This window comes from Marmota marmota, unplaced genomic scaffold, assembly GCF_001458135.2.
Source record: "Marmota marmota marmota unplaced genomic scaffold, marMar, whole genome shotgun sequence".
NCBI classification, from domain to species: Eukaryota; Metazoa; Chordata; class Mammalia; order Rodentia; family Sciuridae; genus Marmota; species Marmota marmota.
This window is the reverse complement of record NW_026000211.1, coordinates 11,280,102-11,302,392: the sequence shown is the minus strand read 5'-3', so window position 1 is coordinate 11,302,392 and position 22,291 is coordinate 11,280,102. Positions and strand designations below refer to the sequence as shown.

At 35.7% G+C, this 22,291-nt stretch overlaps 2 protein-coding genes across 9 annotated transcripts in view; one reads left to right on the top strand and one right to left on the bottom strand.

Annotated features, from left to right (window-relative positions):
* The window catches only part of Cfap97 (cilia and flagella associated protein 97), a 37,737-nt gene that overhangs the window by 11,040 nt on the left and 4,406 nt on the right, over positions 1–22,291 (bottom strand). Inside the window, exons 1-3 of one of the 6 annotated variants that reach the window (XM_015486149.2) lie at positions 18,144–18,327; positions 8,737–9,788; positions 1,753–2,021 (exon numbers count right to left, since the gene is read on the bottom strand). In XM_015486149.2, the coding sequence (XP_015341635.1) occupies positions 1,753–2,021; positions 8,737–9,772 (1,305 nt within the window). In that variant the 5' untranslated portion in view covers positions 9,773–9,788; positions 18,144–18,327. Of the gene's footprint in view, positions 1–1,752; positions 2,022–8,736; positions 9,789–11,986; positions 12,094–17,090; positions 17,592–17,662; positions 17,979–18,143; positions 18,328–22,291 lie in introns of those variants that run through there. The other 5 variants (XM_048791892.1, XM_048791893.1, XM_048791889.1 and 2 more) reach the window with 5 other exon arrangements.
* The window catches only part of Snx25 (sorting nexin 25), a 130,448-nt gene continuing 126,498 nt past the window's right edge, over positions 18,342–22,291 (top strand). For all 3 annotated transcript variants that reach the window (XR_007343372.1, XM_015486148.2, XM_048791887.1), the window contains exon 1: positions 18,342–18,523. Coding sequence is in view for 2 of the 3 variants with exons in the window: in XM_015486148.2 (XP_015341634.2) it covers positions 18,485–18,523 (39 nt within the window). In the remaining variant the exon portion in view is untranslated. The remainder of the gene's footprint in view (positions 18,524–22,291) is intronic.

Here is a 22,291-nt window from a genome sequence, read left to right as displayed (position 1 = left end):
TAATCCTACCCCTTGCCTTTTTTCAGATAGAATGTTCTAAGAAATGGCATCCCCCAATAAAAGCCAACTCTGGAACATGCACTCCCTCTCTCTTGTCTATCTCTCCTGATTTTCTCTTGCCCCCCCCCCCCTTGTGGGAGCCTGAAGCCAGAGCTGGGGAAGCCATCCTGAAGTTTATAAAAAGGTATTCCATGTCTGTGTGGTATACTGTGTTACGCCAAATTTATAAGAGTGACTTTGGTTGAAGTTGCCCGCACTAGACGGGGACAGCAGAATTATTGCATATGACCCATCAATTCTACTCTTAGATATATACCCAAAGGAACTTAGAATAGATACTTATATGTTAATTATAGCATTATTCACAATAGCCGTGAAACCATCTAAGTGTCCATCAACAGATGAATGGGTAATCAAAATATGGTATATACCTATGACAGAATATTATTCAGCCATAAAAAGGAATAAAGTTATGATACGTGCTACAACATGGATGGACACTGAAAACATTATACTAAGTAAAATAAACTCAACACAAAGGAATAAATATTGTATGATTCTACTTACTTACATGAAATATTTAAAATTGCTAAATTTATGGGACTGGAGTTGTGGCTCAGTGGTAGAGCACTCGCCAGGCACATGCGGGGCCCTGGGTTTGATCCTCAGCACCACATAAAAATAAACGAAATAGAGGTATTGTGTCCAACTACAGCTAAAAAATAAATATTAAAAATTGCTAAATTTATAGAGACAGAAAGTAGATTAGAGGTTTTCAGAAGATGGGTTGTTTAATATATATGGTGTTTCTATATGGATTAACGGTGAAGGTTTAGAAATAATGGTGATGGCTGAAAAACATTATTGTTGTACTTAATGCTACTGAACTGTACACTTAAAAATAATTAAAATGGCAAATTTTGTTTGCCATTTAGGTAAGCCAGATTTGAATCTAGGTTGTACCATGTATTATTATCTGTTTGATGTTGAACAATTCCCTGTGTCTCACTCAGTGTCTTATTTTTCCCCCACACAACAAGAGTTAACTGTAAAAAAAAAAAAAGTTAACTATATCATAAGGTTGAGGATTAAATGACCTAATATTTATAAATAGGCATCATGTAACTGCATATTAAATAAAACAGGCTTCAGAGCTAAGTAGCTAAATGGAAGAGTAAAAACAATACTTAAGTGTTCAGTAAGAGTTCAGCAAACATCAGCAATTACTATGAACTGAATTATATGAAGAAAATGACAGGCTGATAGTGTTATAAATATATGAGTATTTTCAGTAGTCCATATACATGCACACCTATGTTCTTTTAGAATACCAAAGTGTAACTATATGATTTGCAATAATCAATGTTTCACATAATTAAATTTAATCTATACCAGGCATATTTATCCTGTATAATAAATGATATATAAATTTATTTCAGCTTTCCAGGATATAATAAAGTGAAACCAATATAGTTAATGACTGAATACTTAACAGAAAATACACTATATCTGATCTTTGAATACTATTTCCTGTTTTTCTGTAGTGATCTAGGCAAATAATGAAACTTTCAGGATAAAAAATATATACCATAGCTTCCAAATTCATAGCTCATAATTTATTTCATACCACATATACCTACACCTGCTTTTATGTAATTAAATTTGAAAATTTGGTTATATTTAGGTGGGAAGTTGTACTCATAAATCTGTCTAAATGCATTTTCTTTGCTTAAAAAGATTTCAGTTACTTACCAAATTTTCTCTTTCAATCCTTTGTTGTTCCTTCTGTCTATTGAGAGCACTATGATATAACTTAGGGGGATGACCAATTGATCTTCTGGGAATTGCACTTTTGCTTCCGGGCTTCTCAGCCTGCCTTGACAGTTCTTTCAAAAGCCTCTGATTTTCCCGATCAATTTTTCGTACCTCTTCTCTTGTGAAAGAGTAGTTTTTTCTAGGTACTACTGAAGGCTGATCAAAGTGATGTTTTTGAGGTACCTTTTTATCTAACTGCAGAAAAGCTACAGAAATGAACAAAAAAAAAAGTAGCTATAATGGTAATAGGCTTCGACCTTTAAAAATATAAATCATTAATTCATGAAAACATGTAGATGACTTCTCAGACTGCAGCTGTATAGAAACAAAATTTAGAGGTAACTTATAATTTTACACTGAGTTCTTTGGCCATAAAAGTTACACACAAAACAACACAAATACATATACATGGTAATGGTTTATAGGATGTATCATTTATGGAAAGTGCTTTCTTCATATGTATTTATGTTTCCCTATGGCAGTTTAATAGTTGCTGAGTTCATAAACCTTTGGGTTGAGTGCACAAATATAACAATTTCTTAGCTGTGGCTTTTGTTAGTTGGAGCACATACTTGAAAAAAATGTCCTGAGCAAAGACTGAGGGAAACAATGTCAAAAACAAACTCAGAATATTCTGAAACTATCACTGTAACCTGAAAATACTGTACTACAAAATATTTATGGATCTTAGTATTGTCATTAAAATACATACTTATGTAAAGAACATCTCATCCATTATCAAACATAAGCCAAAATGATATATAAAAAGTGCTTTTAACTAAGAAAATATATTCTATGATTATCAAATAAACTTTTATCAACATTCTTAAGTTTTTAAAATTTGCATAACATAAAATGTCACTAGACACAATTATTAACTGCTTGTAAAAAGCTAAAAATATGGAGCTTGCTGAATGTTTCCAGTTTACTATGTATTAAAATGGTAATATTCTATATTGGATTAATAGACAGGAATATTTGTCTTTGTTTTTTATTATAATATTTTTAAAAAATAACCATTATTTGTTTTTACTTGACTATTTTTGTTATTTCTTTTTCATGACTGGCATTGTACTATTAAAGTTCAGTGCTAAAAGGTAAAAGGTAATTTTACTCCCTATTAAAAAATGAGCATGGTGCAGAACAGTTAAATCACTTACGCAAAGTCACAAAAACAGTAATTCTATCTCCATTCCTAGGTTTAAATCTTAAAAGAGAAGACCATGAAATAGTATAGAAAATTTCAAAACAATGATTAGGGCTGGTAATGTAGCTCTGTGGTAGTACACTTGCCTGGCATGCAATGAGGCCCTGGATTGGATCCCCAATACCTCCAAAAACAAAAAAATCCCAGTGGCTTCCTGAGAGGAAAAATAAGGAAATTAATGGTTGGTAATTTGTTGAAAACCACAGCAATTGGCAAAACCTGAATGAGAACACATTTAGAAAGATATAAATGTGCTTTACATTTTAAATTATCTTGCTTCTAAGAAATACCTATCTTATAGAATTCAAAAGTTTTCTAGATTAATTTAGCTACATATAGAACTCATTAAGATTAAATTCTAAAAGAAATTAAAGCTATATTTCCTAATTACCAAAAAAGTTTTTAAAAATAAAGAAGGCAATAAGTGGAAAAAAAATTTAAAGCTATTTAATCTAATTCAGTTTTTAAAAAGACAGCATTCTAGCTCTTCCAGATGGAAAACTATATGAAGTGCTTATATACTGACAGCAGGTATTACTACAATATTTTTCTAAAGTAGCTATATGCTTTACTGTATATTTTAGTATAATGTTGTATGCTTCTCATGCTTTGAAACCTCAAATACAGATCCACTCTTTTTCCAATTAAGATCTAAAAAATGTTTTAATATGATTAAACTTTCAGGGATACAGATATATTTACATAAGTATGTATATTTAAACTTATATATTTAAAATACTGTTTTTCTCTAATTTTCCTTAGTAAAATAATTCTAAACTCTTCACATGAATTTCAACCATCATCACCAGAGTCACTTCTGGAGTTACCTGACATCATTTACTAGAGTATCAGATTTACTTTCATCTAAGCTATTTGAGTCAGACAGCTTTTTAAAATTTTATATGTGATGCTATAATTGGACATTTTATTCTAAAAATAAGTTTTTATTCATATATTAGTTCTTTTTAAATATTCATCCTGTAGTAATATTCATGATCTCTATTAAAAAAAGAGAATTTCCTTTTAAAATTGATGTTTAAAAGATTATTTTTAAAAAATCTAACACATATTTAACAAAGGCCATGATTTAAGGAATATAATTTACTAAACTGGCTTTCTTTATTAATTACTAGATAGGTGAAAAATTCTTGACATTCTTCACATCATTTCTTCTAAACATGGGCAGGCTTGTAACTGCTCTAATCAATAGGGGTACAGACAAAATGATTTTCAACTTTCAAGTCTGGGTGATAAAAGGAGATGCAGTCCATTCCCTCACATGTTTGCTAAAATGTGTGCTTGGCTCCCTGGGCCATCCGACATGTCTGATTGCCTTGATGCTGCCATTGTATAAGGAAGCCAAATCACATAAAAAGGCCACGTGTAGGCACTTTGTAATCCTAGTCTGAGTTATCCAAAGCTGCTGCTTTACACAACCAAGTTTTGTGGTGCTCTTGTTAACAAGCAACAGTAATACAAAATCTGGTACCAGGAAGCCGAGGGCTATTACGACAAAACCTAAAATACATGGCACTAGCTTTGTGTCAAGTAGAGCTGTAAAGACCTGGAATGAATTGTTGAAGTCTGAGAGACGCAATGGCAGATTGTTTAGCAATACTGTTGGCTATGGAGTTATGGAAAATGGAAAAAATTTCTTCTGCACTGATGGATTTTGCTAAGCAGATCTCCAAGCAGAATGCTGAAAGTACATTCTGGTTTATTTTATTTTTTATGTTATTTTTTAGCTGTAGTTGGACACAATACCTTTATTTCAATGTGGTGCTGAAGATTGAACCCAGGGCCTCATGCGTGCTATGCAAGTGCTCTACCACTGAGCCACAACCCCAGCCCCCATTCTGGTTTATTTATCCACAATAAGAATCCATAGGATATACAAAGACAAGCTTTAAAAAAAAAAACTGGTCAGTTTTCATGCAAATTATAAAAGAGCCAAGACTTACAGGATTCAGAATAAAACCACTTCTCATCTGTCATCTCTCCCAGAAAGATTCTCAAAGTATTCGAAGACCTGTAGCTGAGGAATCTCAGTAGTACTTGGACTTGTTGTAGGTAAAAGATTTAGAAACTCTGGGGTATATTTGGACAGGAATATATTTTCACATATGGAAGGAACATAAATAAATGTGTGGCTAGAAATCTCAGAGATTTTCTCAATTATTTGACATTCCTCCCATTAAGAGGAAGGGTCTATGTCTGTCCACTTTAAATCTTGAAGAGTTTCTGGCCATTTCAACCACCAGAGTATCAAAGAAATGATGCTATGTGACTTCAGAGATTAGGTCATAAAAAGTAATGAGATTTCTGTCTTGTTTCCTGGGTACATTTGTGCTTGGAACCTTGTTCAGTTACCAGCAGTCCCAGTTTTCTGGTGGTCCCAAGCCTAGGCACCTGATATATGAGTAAATAAGCACTCAGATTATAGTCCACAGTCATTGGGTTGCCTCTAGTTTTAAGTGTCTCTATCCTTTAAGAGACTGGGAATTTATGATGTAGCAATAGTAACTGATGATTTTTATCACTTTAAAAAAAATTGTGTGACAAAATGCCTGTGAGACAAGTGTAGTCCACAAGCAGTTAATTATTTTATATGTTCTAATTGATTAAACAGTGTTCCTTGGGGGTTGAGACTTCACTGATTTTATTGTTTTCAAACTTTTTGGTGTATTTACTAACATAAAACACCCTCCTTTGTCCCTTTTAGTATTTTGCATATCTTGAATTCCATTTTGTATACTAATAGGATTGATACTTCTATTTTCTCATTTTAAAAGGAGATAAACGTAGCACCTCTTTTTCAAACCTTTACTTTCATTCTCCCTAAACTATTTTAAACATCTTTTTAGGTTGGATTTTTCCCCTCCCAAATCAATAGGTATTTATTAAACAACTAGAGTTAGCATAACAGAAATGGTATCAAAAGGGCTTGTTTACTTCTAAAATTTTAAGACCCTTTCTGCCTATTAAAAGATTTAAGCAGCTCAAGGTCAAAGATCTAATTCTAGCCTGGCACAATGGTGGTGGTACACAACTGTAATCCCAGCTACTTGGGCAGTCAGGCAGGAGGACCCCAAGTTCAAGGCAACTTATGGAGACCCTGTCTCAAAATTTAAAAAAGGAATAAAGCTCTGGGACTGTACCTCAGTGGTTGAGCACTTGCCTAGCATGTATAAAGTTCTGTGTTGATCCCCAGTACTGGAAAAAAAAAAAAATCTCATTCCAAACACAAACTTTTTGAGACTTACATAGCAAAGGCAGGTTTAGGGTGGGGATGGAAAAATCCCCCAAGTCAGCCTTTCAAAAAATGAAGCTGAATATTCAGAATTTCTACTGACATTTCAAGGTCTACTTTGAAGTCATATATCTAACAATGCCAGTCTACACTGATCTTCCCTCCTAATATTTCTCACAGAACCCCAGAACTCTAAATTTAGAATGAAACCTACCAAACTACATAGACTACCCTATCCTACAAATGAAGAATCTGGGGTTCAGAACAGTAATTGGTTTATATATTTATATTTATATATTTATAATATATATATTATAGACATGTTGATAACCCAAAGAAGCCTGATTTTCTGATTCTATGTACAGAATTTTCTCCACCTTGCTATAAAAGTACCCAATTCAACACTGTTTCATTATTCCATGGTCTTTATGGGATATTTGGTTTTATATCCTTTAATTAATGTTTGTTTTACTTACTATTATGGAATCTGAATTTATATTTAATAAATAAAATTTATTTTAAACTAATACATGTGAACAATGCTAGCTAGGCATTCCTCACTTTTTAAATTCTTGCTCAATTTCTGTTATAAAAACTTGTAAAACTTTTTACTCAAAATTCACTACTGGAATCAATAAACTGTTTTAATGCATCTCTGTATTTAAGCCAGTAAAAATGTTTAAATTGAAAGTGTAGAGCTTATGCTGCTCAACTATTTTGATAGGATTGTATGTTGTGCTAAAAATTTTTAAAAATGTGTTATACATTATCACTTCATTTTCCCCATATTAAGTGGATTTATCTTCCAAGAAAGTGAAAAACACTGTAAAAAAATTATGTGAGCCAAAGAGGCCTAGAAAATCCTATTAGTAGAAGTTTAAAAGTGATAAAAAGTGTATTGCGTGAGATAAGTGCAGAAAAGTCATGAGGCTGGACGTGCCTCCATCTACCACGACCGTGGTTTAATTATATGGGGAAAAGAAAAAAATTATGAAAATATTCTTGGATCTACAAAGTGTCACTGTGAATTGGAGCATGAATAATGATTTTGAAAATCTTAAGACTTACCTTGCAATGGACTGATATTCATAATTAGTGTTTAAAATGCTGTATTATAAAGAATCCTTGATGGATTGTCATATTATGAATTCCAACAACAAATGTACCAATTGGCAAAATGCCACCTTTGTTCCAGTGCCTTAAAAAGCCCTGAGCACCACTAACTGACAAGTCTGTTAAGAGCGGAGATTTTTACTGTGCAGCAAGCAGTATGAATGAAACTTGCTGCTACGTTTCAGCTCAGCCTCTATGTTGAAAAGTTTCTATGGTATTTTGATTTAATTATAATTGAGAAAACTTCAGAAATTTAGGATGGGATCATTATTTTTTCCATTTAGAACTTTTATATAGGTTCACTATATCCAGAAATGGGTTAGAAAAGAATAGTTAAGAGATGGCTGTATTTATCTTATTTCATTTTATCTTTTAATATATTTTAGTTGTCAATGGATCTTTTATTTTATTTATTTATTTATTTATATGTGGTGCTGAGGATCAAACCCAGGGCCTCACACATGCCAGGCAAGCACTCTACCACCGAGCCATCCCTCCAGCCCCCCTGTATTTATTTCTAAACAGAACCAAACAGTAGTGTCATGATATCCACAGGATGGTCCTCGGATCAGCAGAATTAGTATTACCATTAGGCACTGGTTAGAAATGTAGCTTTGGCTCTACCTTAGTTTTACTGAACAAAAATCTGCATTTTAACAAGATCCCAGGGTGGCCTATATACTATTAAAGTTTGGAAGCTTGTGTAGACAAAGTTGATTGCCCAATTAACATAAATTCCTACTTTTCCCTTAATAGATGCTGGCTTCTCCACAACTTCCACCTCTAACTCCAGGGCGAGTCTGATTGGCCAGGGATAATCGCACTTCCTTTGCCAATTACTGGTTCAGGAATAGGAGTGTAAGCTAATTAAGCTAATTCTAGCTGATGAGACTTAAATGGAAGTGGCCTGGAGATTATTTTTTTAAAGTTTCCTCCATTCCAAGAAAGTGAAAGGAAGAGATAATTTCTCTTTCTCTGGACAATGTCAGAGAATTCTGTGTGCAGATGAATACTGAAAACTGCTTCAGATTATCTCGTAGAAGCCCAAGAATGAAGATACTACCAGGGCTGGAGGAAGAAAATGGTAGGCATTTTGAGTTTGTAAGGCACTAAAATAAAGTTAGTGTGAAGCTTCTAGTCTTAGCTCATTACCTTTGCAATGTTTCTTTTCTGATAACACAAATAATATTCTAGATATTTTCATGATGGAATATTTGGTAGGGTTACTCATGTATCAATCATTTCAAACAACAGAAGATATCTAGTCAAAAAATCAGTGTAAATTCACAGCATTCAATATTAATAATAATTAATATTTAATGTACAAATTTTAAAGAGCAAAGAAAATTACCTTTTAAGAGATGATTCAGATCCATTGTGTCATGTAAGACTTTCTGTTTATATCTATGATCTAAATCAGAATCTGGTGAATTTGGGGTGAGATTAGGTCCACATTTTTCTTTCCCTTTCCTGGCTGTTTTCAAATGTTTTGAATCATTTTTTAAAACCTCAACATCTTCATATACCTCTTGACTCACATTTTCTTGCCTTTTAACTTTTATTTTTTGGTCATTTGATGCACCCAGTTCAAAAGACTGAATAGGGCTAATGTCTGGAGTTGATAAAGGAGTTACATCTGTCACAGTATCTTCAGATTCCTCTGGGGAGTCATCAATTTTTGGCTTAGTACTTGAATAGGGTTGTGTTCCTGCTGATTTTATTCTTGACTTATATTTCTGTTTGGGTGATAAGAGGGTTACACCAGATATAGGTTTCCTTGATGATGGACGCGAATGAGATTTACAGAGATCTGATTCTGCATCTGAACAGTCTGTACCTGAACTTGAAGATGAGGAAGACAAAGAAGAGGAAGAGGAACTAACTTTGGAATACTTTTTGCTCATGCTTTTTTTGAAGTTATTAGATGCTTTAGCTGACCTAGACTTTACATGATGTTTTTTCCCATCATCACTGCTTTCTTCTCCATCAGTATAGTAATCATCTTCACCTTCTTTTACAATTTTGGGAATTCTACTTGGAATGGGCAAGTGTATTTTATAACCTGTTGCAGCATCATACAATTTTTTTGATCCTGAAGAAGTGGTCAATGAAGAACTGGTTTGCAAAATATCATTCTTTACAAGATGTTCGTCTGAAAGAAGTTTTGCTTTTCTTTCATTTCCCTTCTCAGTAAGATAACATTTGTTTGTTTGTATTCCAAATTTTAAGTTTATATTTCCTGTACTCTTATCTATTCTCTCTTTAGGATCATAATTTTGCTTGTCCACAACTAAGTTACTTTCACATTTCTTTGCTGCTTCTTCAAAATCACTGTCAAAGAAAGAATGGTCTACTTCACCTTCTGATATATCTTCAAACCGATCCATGATAGCAAAAATATATCTGAAAAAAAAGTAAAGTGTAAAACATCAGACTAAACTTCCAAATATATATATATTTAATTTTATACAGTTGTTCTAGTCAGCTTTTTCATTGCAGTGACTAAAGGACCTAACAAGAACAATTTTAAAGAGGAAATGTTTATTCAAGGTCTCAGTTTCTGAGGTCTCAGTCCCTTCTTACTGAGGAATAAAAACATTAAAGGCACTCATACAAAGCTGACCAAGTAACTTGGAAGCTACGACATAATCACACGTAGAAGATGACAAGGGGAGAACATATCTGTCTCTGTTAAAGAGGGTTTGATATAAGAGATATTTCATAGTAGACAGTCAATGACTGTCTAAGAGAAAATTCAAGGCACATTATTTAGACACATGAAGTTAAATATTTAAAGAAATTGATTAAAATGTTCAACATAATTGCCTCCACCATAGGTCAGGTACCACTGTTTTTTGTTAGAAATCTTAAATTACTGTATAATATAACTATATTATACATATTATATATTATATTATATATATGTGTACTACAATGATTCAAAATATCTTATTATTTTATACAATTGAAATGAAACTGGAAATGTCATTATAAAGTCATGGCCTTTAAAAAGTATTTATCTCTGTAATTAACAGTGGTCTAAGCAGCAGTGTCATATTATCTTTTACTGATAGTTCATTTTGATATTTAGTATTACTCTCTACTAAAAAATAAACAGGATTCTCTGGAAGGCAGCTGATTTTGTTGTTGGAGATTAAAAAAAACCCAAACAACAAAAAAACCAAAAACAGCATCTTATACAGTATCTTAACATGGCCAGAAAGCATAATATTCAAATATGCCTTTGAGTAGTAGCAATGAAACAAAGGATCCAGTTTAAAGTTCTAAATTGTATAAACTAGACAATTTAGAAAAGTCATGAGTTCATAAAGATCAAAAGGAATAACATTCATTATATTAAAGAAAAGGCACAAAAGGATTCTCAATAACATGTAGCTAATAATGCAATTACTTACTTATCACTATAACTGTAGTCTTTCATTAAGTGACCTTATAAGAGAGGCTATAAAAACAAGTATAGACATAATTTAGAAATAAATCAAACTTCTATTAACAATAATGTAGACAAAGTATGGTGATGCACACCTGTAAACCCAGTAACTCCGGAGATTGAAGCAGGAAGATCACAAGTTTGAGACCAGTCTCAACAATTTAATGAAATTTTGTCTCAAAATATAAAAAAGGGCTGGGGATGGTAGAGCACTCCTGGGTTAAACTCTATCAACACCATCACCACTAATAATAATAATAAGATAATAGGTTAAGTGTGTGTGGTAGTATTTAACCACTGAATAACTTTGTTTGTCTTTGTTTGAAGACTTCAAGATATTCTCATTACTTTACTACAGAACCCTAAAGAGAAAAATAGAAGAAGATCTTAGAAGATGGAAAAATATACCCTGTTCATGGATAGGCAGAACTAACATCATCAAAATGGCGATATTACCAAAAGTTCTCTATAGGTTTAATGCAATGCCAATAAAAATCCCAACGGCATTTCTTGTAGAAATAGAGAAAGCAATCATGAAATTCATATGGAAAAATAAACGACCCAGAATAGCAAAAACAACTCTAAGCAGGAAGTGTGAATCAGGCGGTATAGCGATACCAGACTTCAAACTATACTACAGAGCAATAGTAACAAAAACAGCATNAAGAAACATGTAATGTTTTGAACAACCAACAATAAAAAATTTAAAAAAAAAAAACTTTGTCAATTATCATTATTTTGTGTATAGGCATAGTGTTGAGGGTCCTAGCCTTTAGACTTTAAAAATTTAACTATAATCCACTTTTAAATGCTTAACAGAATCAATTTAGTAAGTCTGGATTTTGAAGTTTTATAAACAAAGTCTCAGTGCTTAGGAAGATTTACTTAGATTTGTAAGTATATCTTGATGTGTGCTTGGGTACTAAAGAAAATTAAACATAATAAAAAATTATGGTGGTAAGCAATTTTGCAAATGGTGTATAATGTTCAGGGAAAATATACAAAAGCTATTTATAATCAAAATATAAGTGAGTTTTAAAATTTTAACCCCAAACTAGATTTAAACAGAAACATGTTTAAGTACATATTAACATTAAAAAAATAAGATTATAAAATTTATTTCTAATAAGCATTAAAATATAAGATGTACTGTTTTTCTACCACAGATTAATGTCCTCATTACATTTTGAAGTTCAAATTGACAGAGATGATTCTGAAGGTACAGCTCAATGGTAGAGCGCTTGCCTAATGTTCACCAGGCCTGGGTTCAATTTCCACCACTGCAAAAAATAAACAAACAAACTACAAGCCAAAACAACAGAGGGAAGCTTTCCTCCCAAGCCCCCAAAAGAAAGATATCTAGTGAGGTTTTAGGCATTATATTTATCCACATAGATATCAAAGTCTATTCTATAAAATCTCAAATTTGTCTTTTAGGGTATGTCACAATTAGTTTTCAGATCTATGAAAAATCCATATACTCTTTGAAATCAGTTACTTCATTTCTGGAAATTTATCTTAAGAATGTAATATTAAAAATAACTATCACTTGTGATACTTGAAAAACTTGTACAGAGAAAAACTATGATTCCATCAAAATAATAATTAAGATCAGAAGTAAGCAAATTATTGTCCAGGACCAAATGTGGCTTACCATCTTTTTTTTTTTTTTTAATTTTCCTTTTTAATTTTTTTTAAAATTTTTTATTTGTTTTAATTAGTTACATCTGTTTTTGTAAATAAAGTTTTACTGGAATACAGCCCCATTCATGTGTTTTGGTATTGTCTCTGACAGGTTTCATACTATAATTGCAGAGCTGAGTAGTTGAGACACAAGCCCTATAACCCACAAAAATCAAAACATTTACTACCTGGCCCTTTACTGAAAAAGTTTATGAACTATCAGCATGGAAAAATATAGAATACATACAGAATACTTGTCATTTATACTGGATTAATAATACAATTTATACATTTAAATAAAAACTGGGAGATTAAAAACAAATCAAGAGTTGATCTGTTAAAATAAAAATCACAATACTACTACATATTTTTATATTTCTGTCACTACACTAAATAGTGTTTGTGCAATAAATGATGAGTGAGAGTTTGCTCAGTGTTTGAAAAGAAATGAACTGAGACATACTGAGGCTTAAAACTTGGTTCTGACACTTTTGTATAATTTTGAGCAAATGTATAAAGATATTTGTCATAACAATTGTAATAGCAATGAGTTAGAATCAATGTCAATGTCTCTGCTAAGAGGAAATGGATAAATAAAATGTTGTACAAGCATTTGTAAATTGAGATCCTACAAAAATATTGTTGATTAAAAAAGCAGAATTAAGTGATCAACAATAAAAGTATGTAAAGCTTACCAAACAATGCTATATTCTCATTGACACAGACATAAAAAAATGTTACATAGTGCGAACTGGAAAGACATACAATAAAAATCCAAGAATATAAACTTATGAGGGGAAGGGAGGATTGAGGCTTGTGTAGGGCTGTGTCAGTATTGGCTATCACAAATCCTAAAGAATATGACTGACAATTATGATTGACTATTAACAATCTAATTCTCTCTACCCAAGGTCAAAAAGAATAGAGATATCATACTTAAGCATAAGGAGAGAGCAATCCTACTAAGTCATAATACAATTGTAAGTACATAATACAATAAATAAACTACAAGCCAAAACAAAAGAGGGAAGCTTTTTCTAAATGGTTTGCCTACACTTATTAATAGATATGTGACTATCTCACTGGGCACAATGGCCTATAATCCCATTGGCTCAGGAGGCTGAAGTAGGAGGATGCTAAGTTCAAAGCCAGCCTCAACAAAAGCAGGGCATTAAGCAACTCAGTGAGACCCTGTTTCTAAATAAAATACAAAATAGGGCTGGGGATGTGGCTGAGTGCTTGAATGCCTGAGTTTAATCCCTGGTACCCAACCTTCCAAAACAGACAAGTGACTATCTCAATGAATGTTTCTGCTTGACTCTACTGGGAAATATAAAAAGCTTGATACAAAAGCTTAATTTTTCCTAGTCATTGATTCCCCCCATTCCTAGTTGCTTTTAAAAACATATTGTTCAGATCATTCCAACCCATATTCCTCAGAAAAACTTTCTAAATTTTAAAGAAATAAAATTATAAATCATAAACATGTATCACTTGTATTACTGCTATATGATATTCTATTACTAATAGCTATATGTAGTGTTTACTATATATAAGCAATGCAATTTTAAGAGGTTTTATTATTCCCATTTACAATGAGGAAACTGAAGCAGAGCAAGAATTTATCCAAAGTCACACAGCTAGTAAGGAGCATAGCCAAGATTGTAAAGCAGGAATTTTTTAAAGATCATGTTATTTTTTTAATATCTTTTATTTCTTTTTATTTATTTTTATGTGCTGAGGATCGAACCCAGGGCCTCACACATGTGAGGCAAGAGGCTCTACTACTGAGCCACAACCTCAGCCCCCAAGATCATGTTATTATCTACTGTTTTGTTCTGTTTCTTAGGACTACTGTTTGCTTCTATTATGTGAGAGTGGGCAACATTACAAGCCCCAGACTTTCCAACTTAATTTAAAGTCATTCTCCCATCCCAATTTGAGCTGTGACCAAAACCCCCTTTCCAAAGAGAAGAAAATGCATTCCAAAAATATTTCCAGCAAAGAGTGCTAATTCTGGAAGTCACTAATCTTAAAACATTCTTAGAATGCCTCTTTTGGGTGTACAAAATAATAGAAGAATTTGTTACCAATTCCTGATAACTTTAAAGGATACCTATATAAAGTTTTTTTATGATGGTTTATGGCACATTGTAAATGTTGGGACTGATACTCTTCCTAACCCCTACCTGACAGCTCCCCAACAGTCCTGAAACTATTTTTACCTTCCCCTGTATTCCATGGCTACTTTTCATTCTTTTAAAAAACTGGTGTATTATAGTTGTATATATTGATGGAATTTACTGTTACATATTTCTACATGCACAAAATATAACAATATAATTTGGTCAATATCATTCCCCAGCATTACCCCCCTCCTTCCCTTGGTTCCTTTTCCTCTACTGATCTCCTTTTGATTTTAAGGATATCCACCCGCCATCTTTGTTTTCCTTTTTACTCTCTAGTTTCCACATGAGACAAAATATCCATTCTGAGTTTGACATAAATGAAATAATGCACTTAACATAATGGTCTCTAGTTTCATCCATTTCCTGCAAAGGGCCCATGGGCTAATTTTAGGTATTAGTTTGACTGGATTAAGGAATGAATAGAGAACTACTAGTAAAGCTCCCTACTAATCACCACCCTTACATTAAGAATGAAGAAACTAAGGCTTGGCAAATACAAGTGACTTGAGTAATTTAAATTTAACTTAAGAATAAAACATTTTGAATTTCAGGTTTTTGGAAAAGGGATGCCTAACCTGTAATAACTTAAATACAATGATGTAGGAAGGTGAAGAAGGAAGATGTGCAGAGGACCTCAGTTTAAAAAGTTTCAGGGTCAATTGAAAAAAAGAGTTGGAAATCACCCAGCAGCAAACTATGACTTGACAACCAAAAAAAAAAAAATATGTTCTTAAATCATACAGGTAAAGCAGCAAACAGCCTAAAAGGTTTTTATGATGGTGTATGGCATATGGTAAATGTTGGGGTTCACATTCTTCCTAAGCCCCTACCCTGACAAGATTTTTACCTGCCCCTGTACCCCATAGCTAATATCAGGTGCATTATATTTTGCTTGGTCAAATAACTTCTTGAATGAAGCATTTAATTCTATGATAAATGGTAAAGAGTCTAAAATCTAAATCGTGATTAGAACAATGACGAAGGGAGATGGCACTGCAACATACACCTGTAATCCCAGCGACTCAGGAGGTTGAGGTAGGAGGATAGCAAGTTTGAGGCTAGCTTCAGTAACTAGCAAGATCACACCTCAAAATAAAAAGGGCTGGAAATGTAGCTCAGTGGTAAAGAACCCCTAGTTTCAACCCTCAGTATCCCCGCTCCCCCCCAAAAAAAAGAATGATTAAGGGAAAGCTGATACTTTCATTTCAGGACTGTGATATTAAAAAAGATTGTAGTTCCAGAGGTAGAACTTAAGTCAACAGATGACATACACAACGAAGCTGTTCTGAGCTTAGTATAAGAACTGCTCAAAAATAGAATGAGTACTTTCTTCAATTATGAATCCTGAGTCATTAAAAAGACTGGATGACCACTTGCTGGGATGCTGCAAAGACAATGAACATGTAGGGAGAACAGTATCTTTCCCAACTTCAAACTAGTTCTAAATCCCAAAGTCTCTCCACAGCCAATGGACTACAGATACACCTTTGATATCTCTGTCACATAGCCAACAGTTTCCTATCTGGCTTGTGAAGGGTCTCAGAATATACCACCCCAAAACATGCCTTTAGCATAAGGATCATTTTGAGGTAAAGACAACTGAGAATTTAACAGATGTAGAAACAACTCCCAGAACTTCCCTTATCTGACTAAAATCAGAAACTTTCATATAATGAGGACAGCCATAAAATCCCCCTCTCCCAAGAAAGGTATTTGACCATGAAAAAGAAAGATGGCACTGAGAGGGACCTGCACAAATAGATCCTGCTAGATAGAGTCCTTATCTTTCATTCATTCTCCCTTATAGTCCCTAGAGACCTATAAAACCTTTTTCTTTGTCATTGTGTTTCCACAATGTATTGTTCTTTGTTAAGAATGGTACATATACTCTTAAACCTATCCACTTCTTCAGGTCTTCACTTCTTTTCTAGAAAAGTCCTGTGTCATGACAAAAATTAGTGTCAAATACAATTTGGTAGCTTTTCTCCTGTTGATCTGTCTTGTCAACTTAATTTCCAGAGCTACAGCTGCAGAATCTAAGAGACTAGAGGAAGAGATCCCCCCACATCCCCAATCTCCTACTTTGTCCCCTTACCAGACTGGTTAGAGCTGGCATGCTTATAGTCCCAGCTACTATAGGAGGCTAGGATTGGACTTGAGTCCTGGAGTTACACACCAGCCTTGAAACACAGACCATCTCCATTAAAAAAAAAAAAAAAAAAAAAAAAAAANCAGTCCCCAACAGTTTTATAAGTCATCTGCTTTCCTAAATGGTCACAGTTCATGAGGGAATTTTTATTTTTTATTTTTTTGGTTTACATTCAGATCCATAATATCTAACAGGGTTATAGGAAGAATTTAAACACTCATCATTTAACTTACTTTATAGGAAAATTTATCCAACAGTCTGATCCACGAAGTGATTCTTTTGCTAATGTTTACTTCACAGTTAACAGGATCCACAGTCAGGCAGGTGGTGCATGCCTATAATAAGGAGGCTGAGGCAGGAGGACTGCCAAGTTGGGGGCCTCAGCAACTCAGCAAATGCCTCAGCAATCTAGCGAAACTCTAAGCAACTCAGCCTTGTCTCAAAATAAATAAAATAAAATAAAAGGGCTGGGGATGTAGTTCTGCAGTACAGCACCAAATGGTGCCTTCATAAAGTAGTTTAGATTCTCTTTATAAGATATCGGGAAAAGGGTAAAATATGTAATAGTGTATCACAAAATACTAATAACCCTTTGTTACTCAAGACAGGATTTTGCCAAAGCTGCCTGGGAGTCACTGGGACCCTCACAATTTGCAAAGCTCATGCGGAGCTACCAACAGAAATACTGGTGCTTTGACAACACATCAGGAAATACATACACACACAAATATGGTATTATTTAAATGTCATTTTGTTCATGTGACATTACATTCTTGTAGCTATGTAACAGGGCCCAAGAACATACCCAATACACAAAAATCGTCACGACCCCTTGTCAAAGAGTTGGCCGAAGACAGTCTCAGGTCTTAGGGTTCAGATTCAAGTACGTGGAGATGGGCAGCAGCGGTCAGAGCCCAAGTACCGGTCGCAACCACATTCCGATTCAGAGACGACCAAGACCCGAGCCACCTCGAACGCATCTTGAGGGTAGGACCGCCGTTCCCACCAGGGCGGGTAGGGGTGCGGACGGTCCCACCGACACAGGCTTGGGAGCCTTTGTTGTGGTTACACCCGCCGCTCCGGGGGCTGGCCAAGCCGAGGTGCGGAGCCGAGGGCCTGGGGGCTCCGGCGGGCCCGCCTTCCAACCTCCCGCCTAGGCTTGCAGGCACCCACCCGAGTACTCGCCGCCGCCTGGGCGCTGGAGACGGGAAACGGATCCCGAACCGCGGGGAAGGTGGCGGGCGCGCCCCGGGGAGCGACAAAAGGGGAGCTCGCGCTATGCTCACCTGGGAGCCGCCGCTATTACAGTCTCTCACACGGCGCCGGGGCGCTCGCGGCCTCACTCGCTCACTGGAATTTATGTATGCACGCACGCACGCGCTAGCGCGCTCCTGCGGCCCCTGCTCGCGGCCCCGTCGGCGCGCGCTTCCGGAACGGGAGGGAGCGGAAGGAGAAAGGGGGACCGGGAGGGAGCCGCGGGTCTGCGAAAGGTAGCGGAGTCCGACGCGCTGTACTGCGCGGCACCTCGTGGAGGCGTCACAGAACGCGGCGGAGGGTCCGTGGTGCGCCCGGGTCTCGCGAGGGGAAAAGAAATCCTTCCAGGCCTCTGCTGCCCAGGGGATCCTAGATGTGTTACTTCCTCCACCCACCTTTTAACGCAGAGCGGGTAGGTCACGTTATCGGGGATAATTTAACAGCAAAAGCTGTTTTGGTCATCTTGTAATTCTGTACCAAAAAGACGAGAATAAAAACGGAGGACCACGGTTTCTCTGACGTATTTTGTAACAGTAAATGGTTCTGTGCACCAATGGCTGGTAACACATTGAAAGTCCACTTCCTCCTGGTAAAGGAAGTATAGTTAAAACAATCTGAAAAGAAAAGTCGTCTCTGCAAAATATATGAAATGCCTTAATTTCTCGTTGAACTCTAAGGCACATGATAGGTATGGTGAAATAATGGCACCCATAATATGCCCACCTCCTAATGCCTAGAACCTGTAAGTAAATGGGGATTTTGCTGATGTGATTAAGGATCAAAATGGAACTACAAACCTAGATTATCTATCTAATGGGCCCAGAGTAAATCCAAGGACCCTCACAAGAGGGGAGGCAGGAGCTGTGGAAGAGACCTTGAGCAGACCAACTAAAAAAACAAAGGAGGAAATGGATGCCCACCTGAAGAAGGAATGCATACCGTATTGCTGATACCTTGATTTTAACTTCTGACCTCCAGAACCATAATCCAATAAATTTGTGTTGTTTTACTCTAAGTTTGGAGTAATTTGTTACAACAACAAGAAGACTCTAAACAGTAGATATTTAAAAAATATTTACATGAAAGTTCAGTGGAAGGAAATACATATTTAACCATATCCTCGTGAATCCAAGAATGAAACACTTGATGTTAAAGCTAAACACAGAAGAACAAGTATAATTCTGTTTGTATGAGGAAGTCATATTCATAGACAGAAAGCAGAATAATAGTCCCTAGGGTTTCTGGGGAGAAGGGAATAGGAAGTTGATGTATTTGGGTTGTTAAAAAAGTTCTGAGCTGGGCTGGTGGTGCACACCTGTAATCACAGTGGCTGGGGAGGCTAAGGCAGTAGGATCCCAAGTTCAAAGCCAGCTTCAGCAACAGCCAGGCGCTGAACAACTCAGTGAGACCCTGTCTCTAAAATACAAAACAGGGCTGGGGATGTGGCTCAGTGGTTGAAAGCCCCTGAGTTTAATCCCTGGTACTAAAAACAGAAAATTCTGGGCTGGGACTGTGGCTCAGCGGTAGAGTGCCCGGGTTCCATTCTCTGCACCACATAAAAATAAAGGTATTGTGTCCATCTACACCTAAAAAGTAAATATTTAAAAAAAAATTCTGGAGAATGGAAAATGGTATAGTTGCATGACAACATGAATAAGTGTTGAATTATACATTAAAAATTATTAAAATGGTAAATTTTATGTTTTGTATATTTTACCACAATAAAAAAATAAACACATTTTAAAGTTTTATACCTTAAAGTATTTTTGACTCTCTTTTGGGGCTTTGAGTTTGTAAATTTTGTCTTGTTTCTGTTGTCTTAGGCATTCAGGCTACTATAACAAAATTCCATAGACATGGTGACTTGTGTACAACTAACATTTCTTACAGTTCAGGAGACTAGGAAGTTCAAGACCAGAGCAGACTAGGTGTCTAGTGAGAGCTTATTTCCTGGTTCAGAGATGGCTCCTTTGTAGGTCTTCACATGTTATAAGGGACTGGGCAGCTCTTTCAGGCCTCTTTTTTTTTTTAATATTTATTTTTTAGTGTAGTTGGACACAACAGCTTTATTTTTATGTGGTGCTGAGGATTGAACCTAGGGCCTACGGACATACTAGGCTAGCGCTCTACCACTGAACCACAACTCCAGCCCCTTTCCGGCCTCTTTTATAAGGATACTAATCCCATTTATGCAAGCTGTGCCCTCAAGACCTAATCACTTCCCAGAACCCTACTTCCTAATATCAACACATTGGTGACTAGGGCTCAACATACGAATTTTGAGGAAACAAACATTCAAACCATAATATTAATTGTGCACTGCCTGCTTTATATTTTTCTCTGCTCATGACAAGTGTAGTAAAATATAGATCAGTTCAAAATTTATTAGCTGTTAGCATTCTCTAGAGGAACAGAATCAGCAGGGTGTGTGTGTGTGTGTGATTATAAAAAGGGATTTATTAGATTGGCTTACAAATCAGAATCTAGTCCAACAGTGTCCTTATGCGCACCAGAGAGCTGGAGAAAGCAGTAGTAGCTTTGTCCAAGAAGCTACAGCCTCAGTCTGAAACCAAAGGCCTGGGAACTCACCTGTATAATTGCTGGCCAGAATTCATCTTGAAAGAATGAAGAACTGGAGTCTAGTTTCCTCGGGCAATGGCAGTAGCAAAGAATGCACCCTCTTAAGAAGAATCAAGCTTACAATTGCTACATTTGAACTGGCAGCCTGTTGGACAATGCTGCCTACATTCAGGGAGGATCTTCCTTCAATTTGCCGTCCCTCATGCCAAACATCTCTGGAAACACCCTCATACACACTCCCAGAATTCTCTTAATCTTAGGCATCTTTCAGTCTGTTCCAGTTGACAATCCAGATCATCACATTAGCTCAGTGCTTTCTGGAGACGTATCAAGTAGTCACAATTTATTTTCTTTATAATTTGCTGATCACTAATATTGATGTCAAAATCTAGGTGAGTTTACAATTTTTTTGTTTTGTAATTTGAAAACATTGGAGTAAAATAAAACTAAATTATATGGTTAGCATCTTTATTACCAGACTCCTAACAGGCAAACATAAATAGTTGTTTACTGTCTCCTGTGACCTTATCCTCATCCTTTCCTTGTTTCCTAAGTAGATGGGAACAGATTATGAAGATTATCAACTTCAGGGACAAGAAATGTAAACTTTTATGTGTTTACAGTGGTAAATCACTAGATGTTACTGACTTGGGTGAGCAAACAAGTGATCCACCAGAAACTAATAAAATGTATTTTGTCAATTGGTGATGGTTGTCATTAAAGTAATAGAAAAACTGAATTACGCTCCCTTACATTTAAACTCACATGTAGCCTGTTCCCTTATTTACTCCTTAATGGGCCATGTGATTTGCTTTGGCCAAGGGGACATTGGCAAACAACACAACAGCTTAAAAGTACTTGCATATTTCATCCCTGAGGATGTCATGTGAAGAAGCCCATACTAACATCTTGGGGGATAAGAACACAGGCTGCAAAGACAAGTCACCTCAGCAGAGGTTCTACAGACCAAGCAGCCTCTAGGCTATGTACCAACAGGGTGCAGCTTTATTTTTTTATTTGGATACTGGCAATTGAACCCAGGAATATTTTCACCACTGAGCTACATCCCCACTCCTTTTTTTTTTTTTTTGGACGATACTGGGGATTGAACTCAGGACCTTGCACATGCTAGATACGTGCTTGGCCACTGAGTTACATGCCTCACCACCAGTCCTTTTTTTAATTAGTTTGAAAGGTTCTCATTAAATTGCTGAGGGTCTCACCAAGTTGCATATGCTGGCCTTGAACTTGCAACCCTCCTGCTTCAGCCTCCAGAATTGCTGGGATTATGGGTATGTGTCACCATACCTGGCTAGTTACAGCTTTATCAGTGACCCTGGACAAGAAGAGGAGAATTGCCCAGCTGACCTAACTGACATTGCTGGTCCATAAAATCATACAATGACTTTTATACAGGGTATGTATTATGCAATTGTAGATAATTGACATGCAGTGTTTACTACAGTTTGAATCTGGAATATCCCCAAAGGCCCATGTGTTAAAGGCTTGTCACCAGTGTGGCATTATTGGGAGGTGGTGGAACCTTAGAGGCAGTGAGCCTAGTGGAAAGAAGTTAGGCCATTTGGCGGGGGGGGGGGGG